We start from the raw sequence: 24,791 nt of genomic DNA, 5'->3' as shown, positions 1-24,791 counted from the left end.
TGCAGCTTTACTCCCAGAAAAGTGAGTATATGTTTAAAACTTCATATTGGGAAGGATTTCAAAACAGGCTATGAATTAGACAAATAAACTGCCCTCTTCAACAGCCCGGTAAAATTTAAATTGTTTGATTCCTTATAATTAGAAATGTATAACATATTTGGCATCATAAGCTGCAGCATGTACACTTTTTCAAATTTCTGTTCAAAACTTATTTGAAAGATTGCTGACATTTTGGTGTTTATGTCTTGAACCAGACCACTTAGAAACTTATTTTTTTTAAAAAATGAAAGCTAAGAGTCCGGAGATTGGGGTGACTCACACAGAGGCCTGAATGCAACCCCAAAAACCAGAGTCTGGAGGCAAAAACTAGAGACCTGGCAACCCTAGGTGGGGGAGAAATTCTGTTTGGTTCACATATTAGTGCAAACTTAAATAATTCACACTTCCCAAAACAGTACATGAACCAAAATGCAGCTATACTTAAAATTCACACTGCTCCAAAGTTTGCAATGCAGTTCTCCCCAAAAAAAAGTGAACTAAAAATCATGCATAAATTGGGAAATCATGCATTAAAATGCATATATTGGTGAAAACTGTATCTTTAAAAGTTGTGCAGGGGGAAGGGAGAATTCCACCTTGTGGTTTTTCTCATTATAGTGTTGCAAGAACACCTGCATTTGGCTGACTTTCTCTTCTCCTATACAGGATCAGTCTCAGGCCATGAACCTGGCAACCCTAGAACGCAATTTAAAATGCACTATATTGGGGGGAAATGCATGCAGAAATGTGTGTGTTAGTAATAAAAATGCATTTTTAAGGGGAAATGTGTGTTATTAGTAGTAATATACACAAAAAGGCTGATGAATGTTCATGGTTGTTTGTTTTTTACTAATGTAGAAATGAGGCAAACTAATGTTATGACTGGAGAAATGAATCCCATTAAACCAGGTCCCAATAAACTAGATCAGTCATGACTCCTGACAAATGTAAGTCTTGGGTATGATTTTATTTTTTTATTTTTTTTCAATAATTTTTATTCAGATTTTCATAAAACATACAAGACAAAATCATAAAACATTCAAAGACAAAAAACAAAATCAAAAATAGTTAAACAAAAAGAAAAAAAGAAAAGAAGAAAAAAAAAAAAACAAAAATAAAAAATAAAGAGTAAAATATTGACTTCCCATTTGTCAAAGATCAAATCAGTTATAAGTCTATAATATATAGCAATCCTGTCTCTTAAGTCATATTATAAAATCACTTTCCTCCAGTAGTTATCTTACTTAATCATCAAATCTCATAAACATTACTTTATTCTTTCCACAAAAAGTCAAAGAGAGGTTTCAATTCTTTAAGAAATATATCTATCAATTTTTTTTTCCAGATAAGCATATCGATTAATCCATCTCATTACTAATTATGATAATCTTATTGTCATAACCATAGTCAAAATAAACATTTCAATTAATCCATCACATCAGAATCTGTTAGGTTCAGTAATTTCAGTAGCCATTGTTCTATTATCTCTATTAGTTCCATTTTCCATCTTCCATCTTCAGTAGTCTTGTTAAGTCCAGTAATTTCAATATCCAATCTTCCATTATCAGTATTCCATAATAATCTTGCTGTCAAAGCCATAGTCATATAATAAGAGTCTGATGGGAATTACCTCTATCCCAAATATTTTCTTGCCATCCATTCTGAATAAGTTGCTGAAATACTGCTGTAAAATCATATCTCTGTTCTTTTTTTCAAAATACACTGGGTCATCTCTTAAAAGTTTTTCCATTGTCACATGGCTGCAGTTAATTCCATAGATTTTCTCTATATTGGGCTCCATCACATCATTCCAGTCCAGAAGATAATCCATGCCATTGATAACTTTATCTCTAGAATCTTCATTAATTTCTTCAGAGATAACATTGAGTTCCAAACAATAGATTTTATTTCTAAAGTCCATAGACTCCAAATCTTGTTCCTGTTCCACGTTTGTTCCAATCTCCGGGATCTCCTCTCTCACAGGGACCCCTATTCCAGTCTCCAGGGTCTCCTCTCTCACAGGGACCCCTATTCCAATCTCCGGGGTCTCCTCTCTCACAGGGACCCCTTCCAGGGTCACCTCTCTCACAGGGACCCTTATATCTTTAATCTCCTGCTTCATTTTACTCAATTCAATTTTCGTTATCTCAATCTCATTCATTATTCTCTGAAACATAGTTATTTCCAGATTCTCAGCCACTTTCTTAATTGCCATTTTAAAAGAAAAATATAGGAAAACCACTTCTTATTTCAGCAACAATTGGGTTAATACTCCAAACTTGGTGACATCACAGTATAAACAGAGCAGACAGCCTTATCTCTCCAATAGTTAAGTAAACAAAATGCAGTTCCCAGGATCGAAGCAATTAATGGCAATCGTCAAGAAACAGATTCGTCAAAATAAAATAGACCAAAAAGAGAGTAGTCTCAAAACAGTATAATATTTTTCAAAATAAAAATCTGGAATAGAAATCCCTCTTCTGTGTGTATCTTTAGAATGCAAATCCAGGACAGCTTTTTGCAACAAAAACAGAGATAAGCTATTAATTAGTGCGTAGCAGAGAGAAGTTACGGCTCCCCAGTGAGATGTCAAAAACCGATCAATCTGGCAAATCTCTTTTAAACAGCAACAATTTAAGTCAAGTAAAAGAAAAATATAGAAAGAAGGGTGCTTGCCTGTTAGTGCGTTCTCTCTTAGAAGATAAGATGAACGTTCGCTTTAACAGATAGAGCTTGCTGTTGAAAATCCGTCCCACCTTCGTCGGCTGGACCTCGTCCCATAAATTAATGAGATCTGGTCGTTCCAACAAAAATAGGCTTTGAGGTTAATCTCTTCGTTTCTCCCTACCCGGGAGAAGTTTAATCAGTCAAAAAAAAAGAAAAAACTGACTGATATATCTGAATAAGCTTCTTTTGAGGCAGGAGCCCGTCTCAAAAGCAGGCACAGGCTAAGTCACCCTTCCCGGAAGTCCTTGGGTATGATTTTATTGAAAAACTGGTTTTGAGGGCACATATCGAGTTATTACAATTCTATCTTCAGGGTACATTGACATAAGCAAATTATAATTTGATATTGCAGGAAAAATGGAGAGAACAAATTTTCAAAATGCCCAAATGTTTTATTATCAGAGAATCAGAGAATAGTAGAAGTTGGAAGGGCCATCAAGTCCAACTCCCTGCTCATTGCAGGAATCCAAGTTAAAGCATACCCGACAAGCATGCCAAACACATTTCAGAACTAAGAAATTCCTTTGTGTAGTGCCTTCTCTCTCTCTCTCTCTTTAGTTTTGGTCATTTGAAAGGACTAGGGATACTGCAGTTACTCAGCAATGAACAGGTACATGTAAACCAGGCTCCTATAACATGTCTGCAGTGGTATGACATGACATGATGACAATACATAGGATATAAAACACTTCACATTCATGATTTAAATAGTTTTTACAGTGACCCCCAAAAGAACAATGGTGCTGGCTGATAAAGAAAGGCTTGCCATGGGGATTTATGCTCATACCTCATATGCTACCCTCACTCTAATAACAAATTAGTTCAGATGAGTTCAATCTCTCACACAGATCCTACAACAAAAACTGCTTCGTCTCTAGAAACAAGAATCCTGGAAGGTATGGGTGCTTTCAGACAGGGGCTTAATATTGCAAATGGTCATTCAGAGACTGCAAACAAGTCAATGGAAACCATAAAAAAGCTACCAGATTTTCCACAGAAAGAATACTTTAAGATTGAATTGGAAAAGAATAAAGGATGGGATTTAGATGCTGTGGACTTTGCGAAAAACTCACATGCTTGAAGAACACCAGTCCCACAATAAATACCCATCTCAAAGCACACTATATACACAAATTTCTGCCCTAAGGTAGAAGCTTCCAGCTATGAACATTCATAACACACAATAACACTACCCTCCCTTCAGAGTAACCTACATTATCTAGATTATTATGTGGCCAGAAACGTGTTTCCTCGACCCTTGCCCTTCTTGGGTTATTAAAGCTTGTAGAGGGGATATGACCAGATGGATCTAGTGTGTGGTCAATGCATCGTTGCTGGAGAAAGTATTCCCAGCCATCTGGAGAAAGGAGATGATCTGGCCACTCCAAAGCTCATGCTGGACCCATTGGTTTTTGACAACTACCGCCCAGTTGCAAATGCCCATTTTGGGGGAAGGTGATAGGGTTGTGGTGCAACAATTGTAGGTACTCTCAGAGGAAACCAATTATCCAGTCTCATTTGAATCTGGGTTTAGGTGTAGCTATGGCACTGAATTTGATGCTCCAATTTGGATCTTATTCTGCCCACTTGTAGGCGGTTACAGTTCAAGTTGATTTAATTTCCACTTTTCTTCCCTTTTATTGACTTGTTTTTCTCTCCTGAGAAACATCAATGCTCATATAGTTCTTTCATTGAGTATGTGTGTCTCCTGCTCTATCTCCCTCTCCCTATCCTCTCTTTCTTTGCTCTACTCATCTTCTTCCCTCCCCTCTTGTGATTGTGGTGTGTGTAAGAATTTTGTGAAAGGATTTCTCTTTCTCTGAGCACCTTTCCCCCAAGAAATAATGATGTTCCTATCATTCTTTCATTGAAATGCCCAGAAGCATCCCTCTTAAGAGCTCAGTTTTCATCTCAGTCTCCCCCATTTCCTCCTCCCCCTCTGCCCCCCTGCCTCCTTCCCCTGAATCATGAGCCTGAATCATGGCAAGATGGTTCTGTGGGTGGTTCCTGAGCCTAGATAATTGGTTTATTGTCTGCAGTTGACAGGGTTGTATTTCTCCTGAAGGAGCAGATTCATAGTCTAGGGGTACTCCATCTCTGTTACCAGAGGCCCAGGTGACTTAAGTGTCTGGGACTGCCTTTCACCCAGCTTCAGTGCCTAAGACAGCTATGGCTGTTTCTGGATGACAATAGCCTGATCACCGTTGTCCATGCACTGGTAACCTCCAGATGCGTTTACTGCAATGCACTTTGTGTGGGGCTGTCGTTGAGGTTAGCCTGGAACCTACAGCTTTTGCAAAATGTGGCAGCTCATCTACTCACTGGGGCATCACCATGCTAGGCCACTGCTGAAAGAATTGCACTGGCTGCCAATTAGCTACTGAACTCAGTTCAAAGTGCTGGTACTGCTGTACAAAGCACTGACAGCTTGGGACCAGGATACCAAAAGATTGTCACACCCCTTATTAGTAGGGTTGCCAGGAGACTCCAGATTTTTGAGGTCCTCTCCGGGTCTCTGGGTGAGTCAGCTTAATCTCCAGACTCTCAACTTTCATTTAAAAAATTAAGTTTCTAGGTGGTCTGGTTCCTGAGATATACACCAAAACGTCACACACACCCCAACTTCCATGAAATGATCTCTTAGCTGGCTGCTCTAACCTCCCTTTCAAGATTGTAGCCAATAAGTGGTCAGGGTTGTGATTGACAAGGGATTTCTGGGCCTCCAGGCAGTACCTAGGCTGCATTGCAAAGGTAGAAAACTATTGTTTTTTCCCTGTTTATCTGAAAATCTCATAAATTGAGTAAGTACATAGCTTTCAGCAGTACCAAAAGTCTATTTTTTCTCTTGTGTTCAGCAGTCAAACAAGTTTAAATGTGTGTGTGTGTGTGTATGTGGAGTCTTCCCAACAATACTGTGAGGTAGGATTGCTGATTGGCAGCTCACAACAAGAAAAGAATCCCTTTAAAATCCAGTAATGATAAAAAGTGTAAACAGTTGCAAAACAGCTTAAAGTGGCATGATGCTGAATTTTGCTTTGGTTGAGGTTGCAGTTCTGTGCACGCTTCCCTGTTTGAGTAAGCCCCATTGAATACATTGGACTTGTTTCTGAGTAAATAATCATAGGATTGCACTACAAATATCTTTACAGGTTGTGTAAATAATAAACATATTTGACAGTCTTGCTTATATAAAGATTTCTTCATACCAGGTCCCGATAAATATTTGATTTCACACTATGCTTGTACATTACTTCCTCTACATTTTGTGCCCTTCTTCCTTGGGGTTGTCATGGTTCCTCTCTGTTGTTTTCATCCTGAGGGGCAGATTAGGCTGAGAGATGGTGAGTAGCTCATGGTCACCCAGTAAACGTTATAGCTCATTTCCATTTTAAAAAATTAATTTAAACGATTTACATGCAGGCAATGTTTATTAAGTAGATCCCCACACAATACATTTAAAGCACATCCAGCTCACGTTTAGAGGGCATGACTTCCCTTAAAGAATCCTGGGAAGTGTAGTTTTCCCCTCACAGTTATAGTTCCCACCACCCTTAACAAACTACAGTTCCCATGATTCTGTGGTGGGATTCATGTGCTTCAAATGTGTGTTTATTGCGCTTTAAATGAAGGATGTGGATCTGCCCTAGGTATGCTGTGCATTCATTAGTGAATTGAAAAGAATAAAAGATAAAAGATACTTTTTTAAACATATGCTTTGCATGCAAAGGTCCAAAATTCAATTTCTGGAAAAGACAATTGCCTGGAATCCTGGAGAGCCAACGCTAGTCCATGTGATCAGTACTGAGCTAGATGATATCAAATGGCCTGAGTTGGCAAAAGGTAGATTTCTTTGTTCCTAAAAGTGGAAAGAGATCCAAGGGCCACAGTGACTCCACAATCAATTTATGTATTTTATTTACAACATTTATATACCATTTTACTTTAAAAAATCTCAAAGTGATTTTCAGAAGGAATTAAAACAATAAAATTATTGGCAAAACCAGTTAAAGACAAGTATTTAAAACATTCAAAATCATAAAACCAACAATGAGTTAAAAACAGATTAAAAAAACCCATAATAGCTTCTACATGTTTGGTAGGCTTGCCTAAACAAGAATGTTTTTAGCAGGTGCTGAAAAGAGTACAATGAAGGAGTCTGCCTAATGTCAATAGGCAGGGAGTTCCAAAGCATAGGTGCTGCTAGAACAAGTACTATGTGGCACCCATAGCATGGAAAGCACACCTTGAATTTGGCCTGGTAGCAAATGGGCAACCAGTGCAGATTTCAGAGCAGAGGTATTATGTGCTGATAGGGTCTCACTCTTGTCAGCAATCGTGCTACAGCACTCTGCACTAACTGCAGCCCCTGCATCAGGTTGTGCTGCATGGGGATTTCTGTGACCTTGGCAGACTGGCTGCCAGGATTTTTCTAGTTTTGGTTTTTGGTTAGGAATCCTGACTGCTTGTGGTATGCTGAGTTTTATGCCTTACTCATAGGAATTTTGTTGTTGTTAGTATGGTATTGCATTTAGGAAATCATTGGATACCATTTCCAAGTGCCTGGAGTCCGTAAGTGAATGGATGGGAGGTAATAGGCTGAAACTGAACCCCGACAAGACCGAGGTGCTGCTCGTGGAAGACAAGAGAAGGTTAGGAGATATAGACCTGGTGTTTAATGGGGTAAGATTGCCCCTGAAGGACCAGGTCCGCAGCCTCGGGGTCATTCTTGACTCCCAGCTGTCTATGGAGGCTCAGGTCTTGGCAGTGAGCCGGGCAGCTTGGTATCAATTACATCTGATACAGAGGCTGCGACCCTACCTTCCTGTCCATCTGCTCCCACGGGTGGTACATGCCCTGGTCTCCTCTCGCTTAGACTACTGCAATGCGCTCTACGTTGGGTTACCCTTGAAAACGGTCCGGAAACTACAGCTGGTACAGAATGCGGCGGCACGTTTAATTAAGAACAGCCGTCACCGTGATCACATCACTCCGGTGTTAGAAGACCTACACTGGTTACCAGTTGTCTACCGGGCCCAATTCAAGGTGTTGGTATTAACCTTTAAAGCCCTATACGGTTTCGGCCCAGTTTATCTGAAGGAGCGCCTCCAGCATCACCAAATATGCCGCCTGACGAGATCAGCCACACAAGACCTTCTCTCGGTCCCACCAGTTAGAACAGCTAGGCTGGTGTGGACCAGAGGGAGGGCATTCTCGGTTGTGGCCCCCACCCTCTGGAATTCCCTGCCCTATGACCTCCACCATGCCCCCTCCCTGCCAAGTTTCCGCCGCGCCTTGAAAACCTGGCTATTTAGCTTCCTGGGGTGGGCTAGTCTTATCTTGTTACAGTTGTGGGTGGTTTTAGCTCATTATAGGTGAGGTTTTTGGGTTATCTGTTGGTATTTTATATGTTGTATTTTATCCTATTATGTACGTCGCCTAGAGTGGCCGTTAACCCGGCCAGATAGAAGACTCAGAAATAAAATTTTATTATTATTATTATCACTGTCTTTCGTTTTTCTTTTCCTGTTTGCATTTAATTTATCTCTGACCTCACTCCCTTACATCCATAGAAGCAACAACAGTGGTTCCATTTGCTCAGCTGAACCCCTTTAAACCCACTAATAATGCATCTTGTTGGTTGCATGACAGTATATTTCTTGTCCAATAGTGGTAAAAGAGAATTTACATGCGGGGAAGTGTGGCTGCAATTGTTGTTGTTCCCAAGCTGCTGTCTGTGAAAGTAGATCAAGCCATGTGTGTTTTCTCTGTCAATAATTGTTCTCTGTCAATTATTACTCACTGGAATTGGGTTGGCTGTCAAAGTGAGGTTATAGCAGCCCACTGGGTAGACAGAAAAGGGTACAGAATCTTCTTACTCTTATTAATTTCTCAGACCTCTTTTGGAAGTGAAGGGTCAAATCTGTAAAGAAGTTGGGAGCAGCTGTGTTGAAAGGTACAGGCAGGGCATTCCAGGCAGGGGGTTCCCAACCCTGCTTGGATATGGATATCTTTACAGAGGATCCCCAAACAAGCTTTACCAACAGCACAATCCAAGCCATGTCTACTCAGAAGTATGTCCTATTGAGTTCTATGGGGCTTAGTAAGTATTAGTAAGTATTGCAGCCTTCAGGGGCAGGGCTGGTTCTAAAGGGCCGCCAGGTTGGGCACTGGCCCGAGGGCCGCAGAGCTACAGGAGCCCCTGAGGGGCCCCTGAGGGGCCCTCCACTCCCAATCCGCAATCCGCGCCCCCTCCACGCCCCCCACTTACCTGTCAGCCGGCTTTTTGGCGTTGCCCTTAATGAAGATGGCGGCCGCAGCTTCCCTAAGGTACTGAAGCCGCTGCCACCATCTTAGTTGATGGCAGAGATGTGCCATCAACAAAGACGGCGGCGGAGACTTCATTCCCATTAGGGAAACCACGGCCGCCATCTTCATCAAGGGCAATGGTAAAGACTAGATAGGTAGGGGGGCCGTGGGGTGGCGTGTGGGGAGGGCCCGCACACACGTGAGTATGTGCATGTGCACACACACACACACTGACCGGGGGGCCAGGGCAAGCTGATGCCCAAGGGCCCCCGCATGCCTGGAGCCAGCCCTGTAGGGGCATCCATCTTTACTCCTAGTGCTCCTATCTAACACCTCCACAACACTAGACTCCTTTCTTCCTACAATGGCCTTCTGGTGACTGGGCTGGCCTGAGGGCACTTAAATCCTTCTTGCCAGAATCAAGTAGGCTAGATTAAATGTTCCCTACCCAGGCTCTATCTTTTAGCTAAGATTTCTATCTTAATTTCTAATCAGAGAAATGTTTTTGTTTGAATTGTATGCTTCAAGCAACTGTGGTTGATGCTCAATGTATCATGCTTAATGAAACCACTAGGGCCCGCCCCTGTAACATCACTACGGCCCATCCCCATGACACCTCTAGGCCCCCCTGAAATCCCAGACTTTGGGAGGCTTCTGACCTGGCAACCCTACTTATTAGGGATGGAAGGATCTGTCAGTTTCAGTTCTCTCCGTTTCTAATTTTTCCAATCTTAAATTCAGTTCTCCACATTTCTGCAGCAATCTGTGATTTTTTTTAAAAAAAATCCTCATGAAAATTCTTCAGCATTTTAGTGCAAATAAACACATTTTTGTATGCAGTTTTGCATAATGTACACATTTTTGCAAGTTTTTTCTCTTAATCCATTCTTGTATGTTATTTTCACTAATATATTCATTTTATGCACATTTCCCCCTAATATATGCATGTTTGTGAACATTGGTTGGCTGGAGAATGACATTGCAAGATTTGGATAAGTGCAAATTTCAAAGGATGGTTGTGTTTTGGTTCTCATACTGTTTAGCAAAGTGCAAATTTCATAGATTTGACTTTAAATGTGAAGTGAATCAGATTTCTCCCCCATCCCCACCCCTTATACACTCTGCACTCTGCACTCTGCAGGAGAGGGCCTCCTGTAGATGCCACCTTATCAGGAGGTCTCTTCTGTATGATATAGTGGCACCTGTGACGAACAGGCCTAGGTTCTGCCCTGTTCTGTCTTTAGCCAATCCTCCAAGTGGAATGTTCAGAAGGTGGGAGAATGTAAAAAGACTGTTTTGTCACTTAAGCAGTTGAGTTGATATTAGAGCTGAGGTGAAGTTAAGCTCAGCTTGAGTTGTGGGTCTGGTATGTTAAGTTAGAGAATTAGTTCTGTGTCGGGTTAAAGTGAGTGAGGCAGTAGGATTATACAGAGGGTTAGAGATAGAGAAGGATAGGCAGGAATGAGAGGTGTTATGAGGTGTTGTGAAAGGAAAAACCTAAAAGAAGAAACAGAGAGAGAGAGAGAGAGAGTTCAGGGAAAGGTTGAATCTGTAATAGTGTAACCATCATGGTTGTTGTGCCAGCTATACTGTACCTGCTTTGTCGTAAAGAAGTTCTTGGTTTAAAAATAAAAGTTTTCTCTTTGCTTTACCATCCTGCCTGGATCTGGCTAATGTTGTGGTTTAACAAGTTTTAAGCAAATAATTGGATCCTTATATACTTGGTCACATACTGGAGTCATGAGTCCCTCTGTGGCGCAGAGTGGTAAGTGGCGGTAACGCAGCCAAAGCTCTGCCCACAGCCGGAGTTCGATTCCAACGGAAGTTGAATCTCCGGTAAAAGGGGTCGAGGTCCACTCAGCCTTCCATCCATCCGTGGTAGGTAAAATGACTACCGGTAAAGAAAGGCCGGGGAAGGAACTGGCAATCCCACCCCATATATACGGTCTGCCTAGTAAACATCGCAATACATCACCCTAAGAGTCAGAAACGACTCACACTATAAGTGCGGGGGCACCTTTACCTTTATATACTCGGTCACATACTGGAGTCATATTGGGACATACATTCTCACCATTTGAATTAATGCTTCTGTTTGGGGGCAGTTACCTCATGGGCTGTCAGTAACCTAGGAGAGGTTACAAAAGGCAGGTGATGTGGGACAGCTGGTTCCAGAGAGGTGGATGAATTGAATAAGGGGAGTGGACCTGGTTTCCCTCATCTGAGGTTTTAAGAGGGCTTTCACAACACCTACTATTTGGAATTCCCTCCAGTTACATGCTGGACAGGGACCATCTCTGTTGTCGTTTTGGTGCCACTACCTACTGAAAACCTTCCTCTTTCAACACACTGTTGAAAACACACTGTTGTGGAGATCTTTATCTCAGTCTGCATCTGTACTGGAACTATTTTAACTGTTTTTATATATTGAATTATTTTTAATTGTTTTATATATGGAATTGCTTTTAATTGTTTTTCACTTTTCTTGTTTTATGGTTCTGTATTATTTGTTTTAAAATTGTATATTTTACTGTTGCAACCTGCTCTGGGACCTTACAGTAAAGGTCAGGCAAGAAATCAAATAAATAAATACACACAAGAGCAAAGTATTCCAAAACAATACAATATTATTGTGGTTTGAATTTTAAACGTTAAAAGTATGCAATTTTAGTGAATGTCTTTTTACTTTATTTTCCCCATTCCTCATTATTGGTTAGACAAGATTTCTTAATTTTGTAGTAGGGTAGCTTAAAGGAATCTGGCTTATAAAAGAAATACTATTTGGCAGATAAGTGCAAATTTTGGCAGATAAGTGCCGCGCTGGGCTCCTACTAGGAGAAAGGGCGGGATATAAATCAAATAAATAAATATATACATACATTTTGACTGCATTGTAAATGCAAACTATTTTGCCAAGATATCTAATAAAGCCAATTTTCAATGCATACAAATGCTTGTTTCATTGTTCAGAGCACTCTTTGAAAACCAGAACTGTTTAAGCCTAGCACAACGTCCTTATGAACATACTTTTTTCAGTTGAATCCATTCCGTCTGAGTAACTCCATTCTGTCTGAGTTTCCAAATCGGCAACATCATGTTTTCTGCCATGGAAAAAGAAAGGTTCAGTAAGAGACTCTGTATTTTTAAAAGATCTCCATATATGCTATATTGTTGTTTTGGGGATAGGGAGCAAGAATTCTATATAATCTATATAATCCGAATTCTATATGAGCTATATAATCCAAAATGCTGCTACTGGTATGTGTTCCATATACATTTCAATGAATGTTAAATCATACTCAGAGTAGACTGATTGAAATTAATAGCCATGACTAACTTGGGTCCATTAATTTTAATAGGTCTCGCTCTCTTCTGAGTAGAACTTAGTTGGATACAATCCACTGTGTGTATAGGGAGCAGCAGAAATAGTCTGAAGTACTCTAGTGCTTAACTAGGATTGTTTTCATGCGCATCCCTTCTCATTGCTGCAGAGGCCTAGCTTTTCTGCAGGATTTTCTGGATTCACACAGCACCTAACACAGTAGGGATGGGGTTCGCTGCCTAGTTCCGATCCACTTGGATTCCAAGAGTCCAGCTTTTGTTTCTGATCTGCCCTTTTCTTGTTCCCATTTGCTTTTGCAATTGCCGATCCACTTATTTTTTAAGCAAAGAAATATATGTAATTTTAAATGAAAATGCTTATGATGTTCCACATGTTTTTCCTATTTACATATCTATTAGGCAGATAATCTCCCACTGAGTCTGTCTCTTGCCTCAGGCTAACTGATGTTCTGCTTAATGATTTCACTATTCTTGTTGTTTTGCAGTTCTTTTGATTTTTATTGTTGTAAAGTTGACCACCATTGCCTATTTTAACTTTTTTTCCTGCTACATTTTAATTTTTTAAAAATAACAAATACCTTTTACCAAAAATTGCATTTAATTTATTCTCTTTATATAATGGAAAGTGTGAGGGTTATTTATTTTAAAAACAGAAAGTAATATTGCTAATGCTATGATTTTGTTACTATTATTTTATATTTGAAAACCACTTATTCTTTAATTAAGTGTATATTTAAACAATATATTTTAACCCTGCAAACGTCATGTTTGTGTGACCTCTTGAATTACTTTACCAGCAGCACCACCACCACCACCTTGTATCTTTATTTCTTTGATTCCTTTCAAGATCCTAAAGAAATCTGAGAATTAACCAAACAAAGAGAAAGTTGGAGGGAGGTTAATGGATGTAAATGGCTATTGTTATCACCTAGACAGCTGTTAAGAATACATTAACTTAGAGGACAGCCAACTACAAAGATAATAATGTAAACTTTGGGGCAGAAATCCATGCTGATGACAGCCGTGACCTGCTGCAAGAAATCAGTACCAATCCGAAAAGATTACGTTGAAATCTGGTACTAAATCCGATTTAGTGGATATTCTTCCCCATCCCTATAATAAAGCAGAATGGATCTTAGATAATCTTTTTATAAACTTTCTTTTTTTTTTAATATAAATTTTTTATTCGGGATTTCAAAAACAAAACAAAACAAAAAGAAAAAGAACAAATTAATAACTAATACAATAACAAATATTGACTTCCGATTTGTCATAAATCAGCTATAGGTCTATAGTATATAACAAACCTGTCCCTTAATATATTACAAAATCACTTTCCTCCAGTGGTTATCTTGGTTAATCATTAAATCTCATTAACATCATATCATTTTATTCTTTCCACAAAAAGTCAAAGAGAGGTTTCCAGTCCTTGAGAAATATATCTATCGATTTTTCTCCAAATAGACATGTCAATTAATCCATCTATTCAAGTCTAGTAAATCCAGTAGTTTCAACAGCTATTCTTCCATTATCAGTGTTAGTTCCATCTTCCATCTCCATCCTTGCACACATAATTCTGCTGTCATAGTCATATAGTAAGAGTCTGATAGGAATTTCCTTCATCACAAATATTTTCTTGCCATCAATTCTGACTGTGTTACTGAAATATTGTTGTAAAGTCATATCTCTGTTCTTCTTTTTTACGGGGTGCACTAGCACATCTCTTGAGAGTTTTTCCATTGTCACATATCTGGAATTAATTCTATAAACTTTCTCTATCTCAGGTTCCATCAGATCATTCCATTCCAGAAATTTTTTTGAAACATTGATAAATTTATCTCTGATATCTTCACCAATTCCTTCAGAGACAGCGCTGAATTCCAAGCAATAATCTTTGTCAGTAGGATCCATCACAGCTATAAAATCCAAATCTTTTTCCAATTCCACATTTGATATATCTATTCCAATCTCCAGGACTTGCACCTTCCCTTTAATTTTTCTTTCATCTTCTGTTGCTTGTCCAGTTATATCTTCTTTTCTCATAGAATCCTTTATTTCTTTCAGCTCCTGTTTCATTTTGCCAAATTCAATTTTCATCTCTTGTCTGCCCTGTCTCAATTCTTGTTTCGTTATCTTAATCTCATCCATTATTTTCTGAAACATGTTTAGAGAGAGAACCCCTTCCTGTACATCCAGGGTCTCGGCCGCTTTCTTGATTGTCATTCTTAAGACCGAAAAAAAAAACCCCATTCAATTTCCAATATAGCCACTATTCTCAAGCAAAGAGCAATTTATTTCTTTTTCCAGCAACAAAGGAGTTAATATTCCAAGCCTGTTGACATCATCTTCTAGACAGACTGCCTTATCTCTTATGTTACCAAGAGTGCAAAACAAACTTAGTTCCCAGCATCAAAATAATTAGTGGCATAAAGAATAAGCAGATTCGTCAAAATAAAGTAAACCAGAAAAAATAGTCCCAAACAAATAGTACTCAAATGTTCATATTAATCAGATTTTCCTCTTCAGATTAGATGCCCCTCATCCGTTTATATCTTTATAATGCTCAATTCCATGCCAGCTTTTTGCAATAAAAACAAAGATAAGCTATTTTGTTTTTCTTCTTCCTTAATTCCGTGTATAAAAGAGAAAGGTATAACTCACCAAGGGATTCTTTGCTGCTGATTCTATAACAAATCTCTTTTACTGTAACAATGATAAAAGTGATAGTAGTAGACAGAAGAATGCTTGCCTGTTAAAATCCGTTTTTCTTTAAAGAAAAAAAACACGTCTCGCTTAGTCAGTTTGAGCTTGCTTAAATTCCCTGACTCCGTCCGACGCTGCTGGCTACACCTTCGTTCATAGGCGATCCTGATGAATTCCAGTCCCCAACAAACACAACGAAGCTTCTGTGGGTGATCTCTTAGTTTCTCCCTTGCCTGGGAGAAAGTTTTTACCAGTCAAAAGATTCTTCTGACTGGTTTTAAAACTGAAAAAGCTTCCTCTGAGACGGGAGCTCGTCTCAGAGGCAGTCACAGGCGGAGCAATCCTCCTGGGAAGTCCATCTTTTTATAAACTTTCAAGTGATTTGACAGATATTCTTAGTGAGATTCCAATTGGGTTTATCTGTTTAAGTAATACACCTGGTTCATGACAGATGCTCTTGGAGGTTGCTGATTCATAGGGTTGCCATGAGTCGTAATCGACTTGAAGGCACATAACAACAACAATACATTGCCTAGACTCAGTAAAGAAAACTGAAATAAATTATTAAGACTTCAGTCCTATACTCACTTATCTGTGAACTCAATATTTCACTCAATATTAGAATATTTGAGTGAAAAATAGAAATAAGCCAGTGAATTAAATGCGGCTTACTCCCAGGTTAGTGAGGGTTGCAGCCAAAAAACACCAAGAAGAAAAAAAATTCTGGGCCCATGGGCACCTTTGGATTTTTTAACAAATGCCATGGGCACAACCACAAAATGGCTGTCCTGAGGGTGTGACCAGTCACAAAAGCCTATAGACAACTAAGTTTTACTCAGAGCAGATGCAGTGAAATTCATGGACCCACATTAGACATGTCCATTCATTTCAATGGATCTACCCTGAATATTATTAGTGTTTGATACAATGCAATATATTGGAAATGTTCTCCCTTTGTATGTATGTGTTCTCTTTGTATTTTCTCCCACACAAAACAGAAAACATGCATACACAGAAAGAAAATAGCACAGCACTCTTCATGCAAGTATATGGGGTGATTTCCCACACCATACCAAGGACCGTGTTGCCCCAAGGAGGCCTGGCGAGCACCTCAGCAGGGCCTCATGGGCACAATGGCTCTCACAGGTGGTACATCGTGGACATCATGGCAGGATACTGTTATGGGTTTTTATGAGTGAAAGGGGGACTATGAAGGAGGTTGTAATAGAAACAGGGCAATAAACTGAAAAAAAACTGACTGAATCTAATCATTATAATAAACTTTTGAATTTATTGTATACATATTTTCCTTTGCTTTTCATGATCAGAATAGCAGCATGTCCTGATGTGAATCGAAGATAATTCACAACATGCTTCATGTGTTTTTATAGGTTACAACTAACAACAAGTAAATGTATTGAATGGATGGATGGAGTGGCTTCATATAAGATTATCCTATTGAAAAATACTACAGGAATTGTAAGGTTGGTAAGTAGCAGCTTCTTGTGGATCATCTTGATTTTAAAAATCAAGTTTGGGTTTGGGTTAGAGGTTGGTCTAACTTCTCTGGAAGAAGCACTTCCATTGCTACTTGAACGTGGCTGCTGGTCTTTCTTTCATACACACTATATGGTGTCAAAATAGGATGACCCAGCAAAGGTGAATGGAGTAAGGAAAGAAGAAGAACTCCAGGCTATAAGAAGGATGAGTGGATAAATAAAGGGAAAGGAACAACAGAAGCAAGGTTTTAAAATCAGACAAAACAGAGGAATGGAAGTAACAACAGCAGAATAATGACAATGTTAGGCATAGCACAAAACTATTATCAGAACTGTCACTGGGTGAAATGGAATTGGATATAAAGATCCCAGGAATATGAAACTGTACAAGAAGAGGAAAAACATCTAGATCTTAGATTGTAAACCACACACTAAGATTAGTTTGAAAAAATCAGTTAGATCTTCAGTATGGCTCACCTCATGTAACAGAAAGCCAGGCATAAGAGAAACCACAGCTCAAGAGAAACTCCCTGTCATGGCCCCTTTGGAGAACTCATCAGATGAGGATGACTCGGAAGTAACAGCAGCAGACCCAGAAGGAGAAATGGAGGAAACTCCTGAGAACCCAGCTCCTTCTCCCCCTCAGCTGCAGAGCACCCCAGACACAGCTGAAGCCCTTCAGCCAGACGCAAACAGTGAACAGGAGACTCCCCCCTCACCTGCAGAACGTAGACAGCAGAAGGTCAGGCAGAAGAGGGGCAGGCCTGTCCACTTAAGGCCAAAACGCTGATGGCTCACACCTGCTGACAAACCTGCTCCTTAAACGTCAGGCGTGGCTTCGTGTGTTTCCAGATTCCCTGAACCTTATTTTGGACTGACCCCTTGGCAATTGAACCCGGACCTCTACTGACCTCGCTTCTGGACTTCTGGCTTGGCATGTAAGCTTGGAAAGGGCCTTGCCCTTATCACGCTTCATCCTTGTTAGCCTGGCAGATTTACGACCAAGCTGCTAGCTAAGGACTTTCCCACCCTGGTAAACACCCAGGAATTTCCAGCTCCCGCCTGCACTGCTGTCTCAGTGCAGAGCAGACACTCCCATAGAATCATAGAGTTGGAAGGGGCCTTGTAGGCCATCGAGTCCAACCCCCTACTCACAGCAGGAAATCCATAGCTAGAGCATCTCCCGCAGATAGCTGTCCAGCCTCTGCTTGAAGACATCCAGTGAAGGGGATCCCACCACCTCCCTAGGCAGTCGGTTCCATTGCCGAACTGCCATTACTGTCAAGAAGTTCCTTCTAATGCCCAATCTGAATCTACGCTCCTGCAACTTAAAACCATTAGACCTAGTCCTACCCTCTGGGGCAGCAGAGAACAAATCTGTACCCTCCTCTATGTGACAGCCCTTCAGGTACTTAAAGAGTGCAATCATGTCACCCCTCAGCCTTCTCTTCACCAGACTGAACATGCCAAGTTCCTTCAACCTTTCCTCATAAGACTTGTTCTCCATACCGGTTATCATCCTCGTTGCCCTCTTCTGAACCCGCTCTAACTTGTCTATATCTTTCTTAAAATGAGGCGCCCAGAACTGAACGCAGTATTCCAGATGAGGCCTGACTAATGCAGAATATAGTGGGGCTATTACTTCCCTCGACCTGGAAACTATAGCTCTGTTTATGCAGCCCAAAACCGCATTTGCCTTTTTTGCAGCAGCATCACACTGCTGGGTCATGTTCAACTTGCGATCCACTACAATTCCAAGGTCCTTCTCACATGCACTACTGCTAAGCCGGGTATTTCCCATCCTGTACCCGTGCATTTTGTTTTTGTGGCCTAAATGCAGAATCTTGCATTTGTCTTTATTGAATGTCATTTTATTAATTTCAGCCCAATTTCCTAGTCTATCCAGGTCCCTTTGGATTTTATTCCTGTCTTCCATTGTGTTAGCTATCCCCCCCAGTTTCGTATCATCTGCAAACTTCATAAGGCTTCCCTCCACCCCATCATCTAAGACATTGATAAAAATGTTGAAGAGTATCTGCCCCAGAACAGAACCCTGTGGCACTCCACTCGAAACCTCCTTCCAGTCCGAAGCAGAGCCACCGATGACCACTCTTTGAGTACGGTTTTCCAACCAGTTGTGGATCCACCTGACAGTATTTCCATGTAGTCCGCATTTGACCAGTTTGCTAATCAAAAGGTCGTGGGGGACTTTGTCAAACGCTTTGCTGAAATCTAGATAGATGACATCTACAGCATTTCCACCATCTACTAAGCTAGTGACCCGATCAAAAAAAGAGATGAGATTAGTTTGACAGGATTTTTTCTTGACAAACCCATGCTGGCTCCTACCAATCACAGCATTGTCATCTAGATAGTTGCCAATGGACTCTTTTATTATCTGTTCTAATATCTTTCCCGGTATTGAAGTCAGACTGACCGGCCTGTAATTCCCTGGATCTTCTTTTTTACCCTTTTTAAAGAGCGGGACGACGTTTGCCCGTCTCCAATCCTCCGGCACCTCTCCCGTTCTCCAAGATTTCTCAAAGATGATGGCAAGAGGTTCCGAGAGTACATCAGCAAGTTCCTTCAATACTCTGGGATGCAGTTCATCAGGCCCTGGAGATTTGAACTCATTTAGGTTAACTAGGTATTTCCTGACTATCTTCTTATCAATCTTGAACTGCAATCCCGACCCCTTACTGAGATTGCTACCGATGGAAGGTTGCACGCTGTTCCCTTTTTGGGAGAAAACGGAGGCAAAATAGGCATTGAGCAGTTCTGCCTTTTCCTTGTTATCTGTCAACATTTTGCCATCCTCATTGAGCAGCAGTCCCACCGTTTCCTTGGTCTTTCTCTTGCTTTGAACATATCTGAAAAACCCCTTTTTGTTGTTCCTCGTTTCCCTCGCCAGCCTCAGCTCATTCTGGGTTTTAGCTTTCCTTACGCTATTCCTGCAAGCCCGAGCCACTCGTCAGTACTCTTCCTTGGTGATGCGTCCTTCCTTCCATTCTTTATACATGCTCTTTTTTATTTTTACCTCCTCCACCAGTCTTCCACCAGTAGCCACATTGGCTTTTTCCGATGTCTTCCGTTTTTCTTCCTCTTTGGAATTGTTTGCGATTGCGCTTTTTGTAATACGTTCTTCATGAACTCCCACGCTTCTTGGGCTCCTTTTTTCTTTAGTCTATCTAGCCACAGGATCCTACCCATCATTTCCCTGAGCTTGCTAAAATCGGCTTTCCTGAAATCCAAGGTCCATATTTGACTATATTCTTCTTTGGCTTTCCCCAGAATCACGAATTCCAGCATTACATGGTCACTTTCCCCCAAGGTACTGACAGCTTTAATTCCCGTGACCAATTCATCCCTGTTAGTTAAGATCAGGTCCAGGATTGCCGATCCCCTTGTTCCTTCTTCTACTTTTTGAAAGAGCAAAATTATCAGCAAGGCCCATCAGGAATTTGTTGGAGACTTTGTGCTTCGCAGAGTTTGTCTCCCAGCAGAAATCCGGGTAGTCGAAGTCCCCCATCACTACTACTTCTTGCCTCCTTGAGATTTCAGAGATTTGTTTGAGAAAGGCCTCGTCTACCACTTCTTCTTGGCCAGGGAATCTGTAGTAGACACCTACTACCATGTCGGTTTTATTTGTTTCTCCATTTATTTTTACCCAAATGGTCTCTACCGGACCACTTTGTTCGCTGTCTTGGACTTCCATAGAGGTGTATTTGTCTTTGACGTATAATGCTCCCTAGAAAAGGGAAGATCCTAGAAAATACTCCTGTAGTACCAAAATCATCCAGAAGAACTGTCAGACCACCCCAAAGACTGGACCTTTGAAAATTACGTTCTTAATAATTTGGCAGAGTCACTATTTCAAGCAGCATGATACTGTTAGTGCTATTCATAGGTTAAAGGGGGAATAGGAAGGAGAATTTGGAATATGTATTCAAGTAATTTAACTTCCAAAATTTCTCCTTTTGCTTCAGTTATAAGAGATGACTACTTCAGTCACCAGGTCAAGGTGGAATCCATCTTAACTCAAATATTAAAATGCTGATTTTCTAACAAAAATATGCAACATCACTAAATTTGGGCTCATAACAGAGGACTGGAAAGTAGCCAACATAACACCAATCTCTAAAAGGGAAACAGCGGGAGTTGAGGAAATTACAGGCTGGCTAGCTTGGCATCTGTTCTGCATAAACTAACTATCAAGCATATACAAAAAGAACTCTCAATGAAGAAGAATCTACATATCTACTCAGAGCTTGGAAAAGTTACTTTTTTTGAACTACAACTCCCATCAGCCCTAGCCAGCATGGCCACTGGATTGGGCTGATGGGAGTTGTAGTTCACAACAGTAACTTTTCCAAGCTCTGTATCTACTGCAAAGTTAAGCCCTGCCTCGCTAACATGTCAGAGATCTTCAAGACAGTCAACGAACGTGTGGATAGGAATAATCCAATAACCAACCATTGTACACTTGCAATTAAAAAAAAAAACTTTTGATGAAGTGTTAGATTTGTAGCTGATTAAAGAACAACAGAAAGCAGAGAGTTAAGAATAAATTACTGGACAATGCTCACAATGGAGAGATATAAGAAGTGTCCTCTCCCAAGGATCTGTGCTTTTAAACTTGCTCATAAACAATCTTGAATGATTGCCAGTCACATCCAATTATTAAGGATGGTGAAAACCAAAAAACCAAACAGACTGCAAAAAGCTCCAGAAGAAGCTCTCCAAACTGAATCAACTGCAGTGTAAAGTGCTACACTTTGCAGGCAAAAATCTCTGACTTCACATATATGCTGATGGGGTCTGAACTGGTGATGAATAACCAGGAAAGATAAATAAGTAATAAATAAGCCACTGTGAAAAAAGCAAATTCTGTACTAGGGAATAAAAAATAAAAAAGCATTACAATGCTGGCAGTACTTTTTAAGAAAACACCCTGTGCTATGTGGCTACACTTGGAATACTATGTACAGGTCTGGCCGCTGCATTTCAAAGAGGATATTGTAGAGCTTAAAAAGGAAACTAAAATTATTGGCGGCTGGAGCACCATCCCTATGAGGAAAGCTATGATTATTGGGGCTTTTAATTTAGGAAAGGTTGATCAAGTGGGGACGTGATATCCAGGAGGGGAGCCAAGTTAGTCTGCTGCAGCAAAATCAACAAAGAATCTTGTGGCAACTTAGACAACCAAATTTAATACGGCATGAGTTTTTGTGGACTAGAGTCTACTTCATCAAATGCATGAAGCGTGATCCCCAGTTGCATGTAACACACACACAGTGGTGGTGGTGGTGGTGGTGGTGGTGGTGGTAATAGTGAGCACTGAAGTCAGGAAAATAAAATGCAAAAAGTACAGATAATGACAATTCAATTAGAGCTGGAATGTATGCATGATAAACAGGATGACCCTTTACAACAGCAGTGATAGGCAGAGCTTGGAAAAGTTACTTTTTTGAACTACAGCTCCCATCAGCCCAATTCAGTAGTTTAAAAAAGTAACTTTTCCAAGCTCTGGTGATAGGTGATAAAACAACTTGGCGATGCTGAGTTAATTAACATCTGTAGCGGGAAAGGAAACTATTATCTCTGTTCAGACAGAAATGAATTTAATTGAACTTCTTGATGAATTGCAATTCAGTAGTTTCACACTGGAGCCTCCCTTTTAAATTCCTTTTTTCAAGTATAGCCATCAGAATATCAGTTGCAGAGTCCCCTGGTAGACTAAAATATTCTCCTACTGATTTATGAGTATTGCCATTTCTGATGTCAGATTTGTGTCAATTGATTCCTTTAGTAGAGACTGCCCTTTAGGTGTAAACTGTGCTATGCAGAGTGCACAGAATATATTACATTGGAAGATGAGGCGGTGAATAATAAATCAATGTTGTGACTGACATTATCAGGTCCTGCAAAAGCGTTGCCAGAGGGCATATGGTTTTCTTGCAACTGTTTTTTGCCACGAGCCTCTCCCCTCTCCCCCAATGAGGGATCATAAGTAAATTAGGAGTGATGTGCAGGTGCCAATTTTCAGATGGAAAGGCACTCCATCATAGTGGAGCACGTTATAGTGGCTTGTAGGTTCAGTGTCAGCAGGAATGTAGCATGGGGCTAGGCGAAATATATGTTAATCACTGGTTAAATGGGCTGGTCCAGTCATTGTTGTTAATGAACTGCGTACAGCAGAATGTTACTGAAGTAGGTGGTGGTAACTCTCCTTACTTTGATGCTTGAGCTTTGAGAACTGAAGTTGATGGAGATCTTGTCTGCGAATCTGAAGGGAACGAGAAAGGGTCTTCTTTTAAAGTCGACAGAATAAAACTGGCATTACATTAGCTTAGCCTTTCTCAACAGCTATGCTGTGTGGGGATGATGGGCCTGTAGTCCAAAACATCTGAAGGGCCCCAGTTTGGGAAGGTTGCACAAATTGTATTTGCTTGCAGATAAGCTTTAGCTTATTTCTATAGCCTGTAATTAACAATTAAGTACATACGGAGAGCGTCTGGCAGCTGTCCTTGTAGAAACCAAGTGCAAGAAAATGGCTCTACCCACAGCAACAACGAATGGCTGCAAAAGCAAACTCCAGAAGTCTTTTCAATCAAGTAAATAGCCTGTTAGATCATGCATTTCTGAGGGTTACAAGTCCAAATATTCCCACTCCAAGCCACCCAATGGGTTTTAGCTATTGCTCCTCTGCCCCTTCCTCTTCCACCTCCTCCTATCAGCACAAGGGACCAAAGAGATGCTCGGCATTCTCCCTTCCAGTATGCCAGCTGGGGCTGACTTCTACACTTTACACCTATCTGGGTTCAGACAAGCTCAGATGCCTGGGTTTGGCAGACTGTTTTACAAAGGGATACCCTAGAGCAAGGGTTTCTAAACTGTGATCCATGAGCGTCATTCAGGTGGTCCACAGCATGTCTGCATAAAATATTAATATTGATTTTTAATTGTATTTTTATTTGTTTCTTCTATTGTTTTTTATTGTATTACAATTTGAATTTTATAGAACGCAAATTGTAATACAACAAAATACAATTTAAGGATAAAAGAAGCGACATAAAAATTAAAAATCATAGCGCACCAAGCACAGTACATTACAATTGGTACAACAGGCAGAAAAACCATGAAGTGGTTCTCCAAGACCACAAGCATTGTCCAAGTGGTCTGTGGAGAAGAACAAATGGGAACCACAGCCCTTTGCTTGCTGAGGCAAGTTTGTAGCTTACCTGAAAATGAAGGATCTGGTAAAACATCTTGGACACCTCTTGGACATCCAAATGATAAAATTAGTCCTGCGTATCCAAAGATGCTCTGCTAGTTATTGTCTTAGTTCCAAAAAAGGAATGGAAATGAAGAGCCATTTTAGACCTGAATCTTTTACAAGGGAAGCACTTCAGGGTGGTGACACTGGGGTCCCCAGTAGCAGCAATCAACAAATGGTTCTGGCCTTCTTCAGTCTATTCCAAAGCTTATTTTTACATCTTCCACAAAGCTGATCAATCATAGGACATTCCCTTGACTTCTCATACAAAATCTTCATTCCCAAAATTTCTGATTAACATCAACACCCAAATATTCAGTTGGCCTGTGTTCACCACAGAACACAAGGCATATACCTATCTTAGTATAATTCCCATATGATCTCCCTCCAGGGAGAAAGGTCTGTGGGATATGGAGGCCATGCTATCCTGTCTGCAAAACATGCCTTCATCTTCATGGTCAACAAAACCAAGAATAATCGGCACCCATCGCAACATTTAGAACACTTGGGGGTAGTCCATATCCAAGTGGCACAGTCCCTTTGCAACACCAGACTGCCTCAGGCAATGCTACTACCTTTTCAGGAACAGATAGCTAATTGAACTTGCTATCAGCTTTCAGTGGAGATTTCTGAGAGCCTGCAGCTTTCCTTGGAATGGTGACTTGCACTGAATCATCTCTTTCAGGGAACATGCCTTGTACTGCTGGACAAGATCATACACACACAACAGACACCAGTCGTTTTGGTTGGCTCACCTGAGAGATCAAGTGGCTCCCAGAACTTAAGAAGTTGCCTTATTCCAAATCAGACCACTGGTCCATCTAGCTCAGCAAAGCAAACTTCTAGGGATCAACTTAATATAACAATATCAGGACCAGACTGAAACTTTCTATGCCTTG

At 40.5% G+C, this 24,791-nt stretch overlaps 2 protein-coding genes across 2 annotated transcripts in view; one reads left to right on the top strand and one right to left on the bottom strand.

Moving 5' to 3' along the window:
* The window catches only part of ERICH6B (glutamate rich 6B), a 117,514-nt gene that overhangs the window by 83,821 nt on the left and 8,902 nt on the right, over positions 1-24,791 (bottom strand). The window contains exons 2-3 of the mRNA XM_061634571.1: positions 22,851-22,902; positions 12,100-12,173 (exon numbers count right to left, since the gene is read on the bottom strand). Coding sequence (XP_061490555.1) covers positions 12,100-12,173; positions 22,851-22,902 — 126 coding nt within the window. The remainder of the gene's footprint in view (positions 1-12,099; positions 12,174-22,850; positions 22,903-24,791) is intronic.
* The window catches only part of CBY2 (chibby family member 2), a 31,554-nt gene continuing 23,346 nt past the window's right edge, over positions 16,584-24,791 (top strand). Inside the window, exon 1 of the mRNA XM_061634733.1 lies at positions 16,584-16,605. The gene's annotated coding sequence lies outside the window, so the exon portion shown is untranslated. The remainder of the gene's footprint in view (positions 16,606-24,791) is intronic.

Source organism: Rhineura floridana, chromosome 7 (genome assembly GCF_030035675.1).
Source record: "Rhineura floridana isolate rRhiFlo1 chromosome 7, rRhiFlo1.hap2, whole genome shotgun sequence".
NCBI lineage: Eukaryota > Metazoa > Chordata > Lepidosauria > Squamata > Rhineuridae > Rhineura > Rhineura floridana.
Note: the sequence above shows the minus strand (reverse complement) of the source record. Positions and strands in the feature narration are given on the sequence as shown.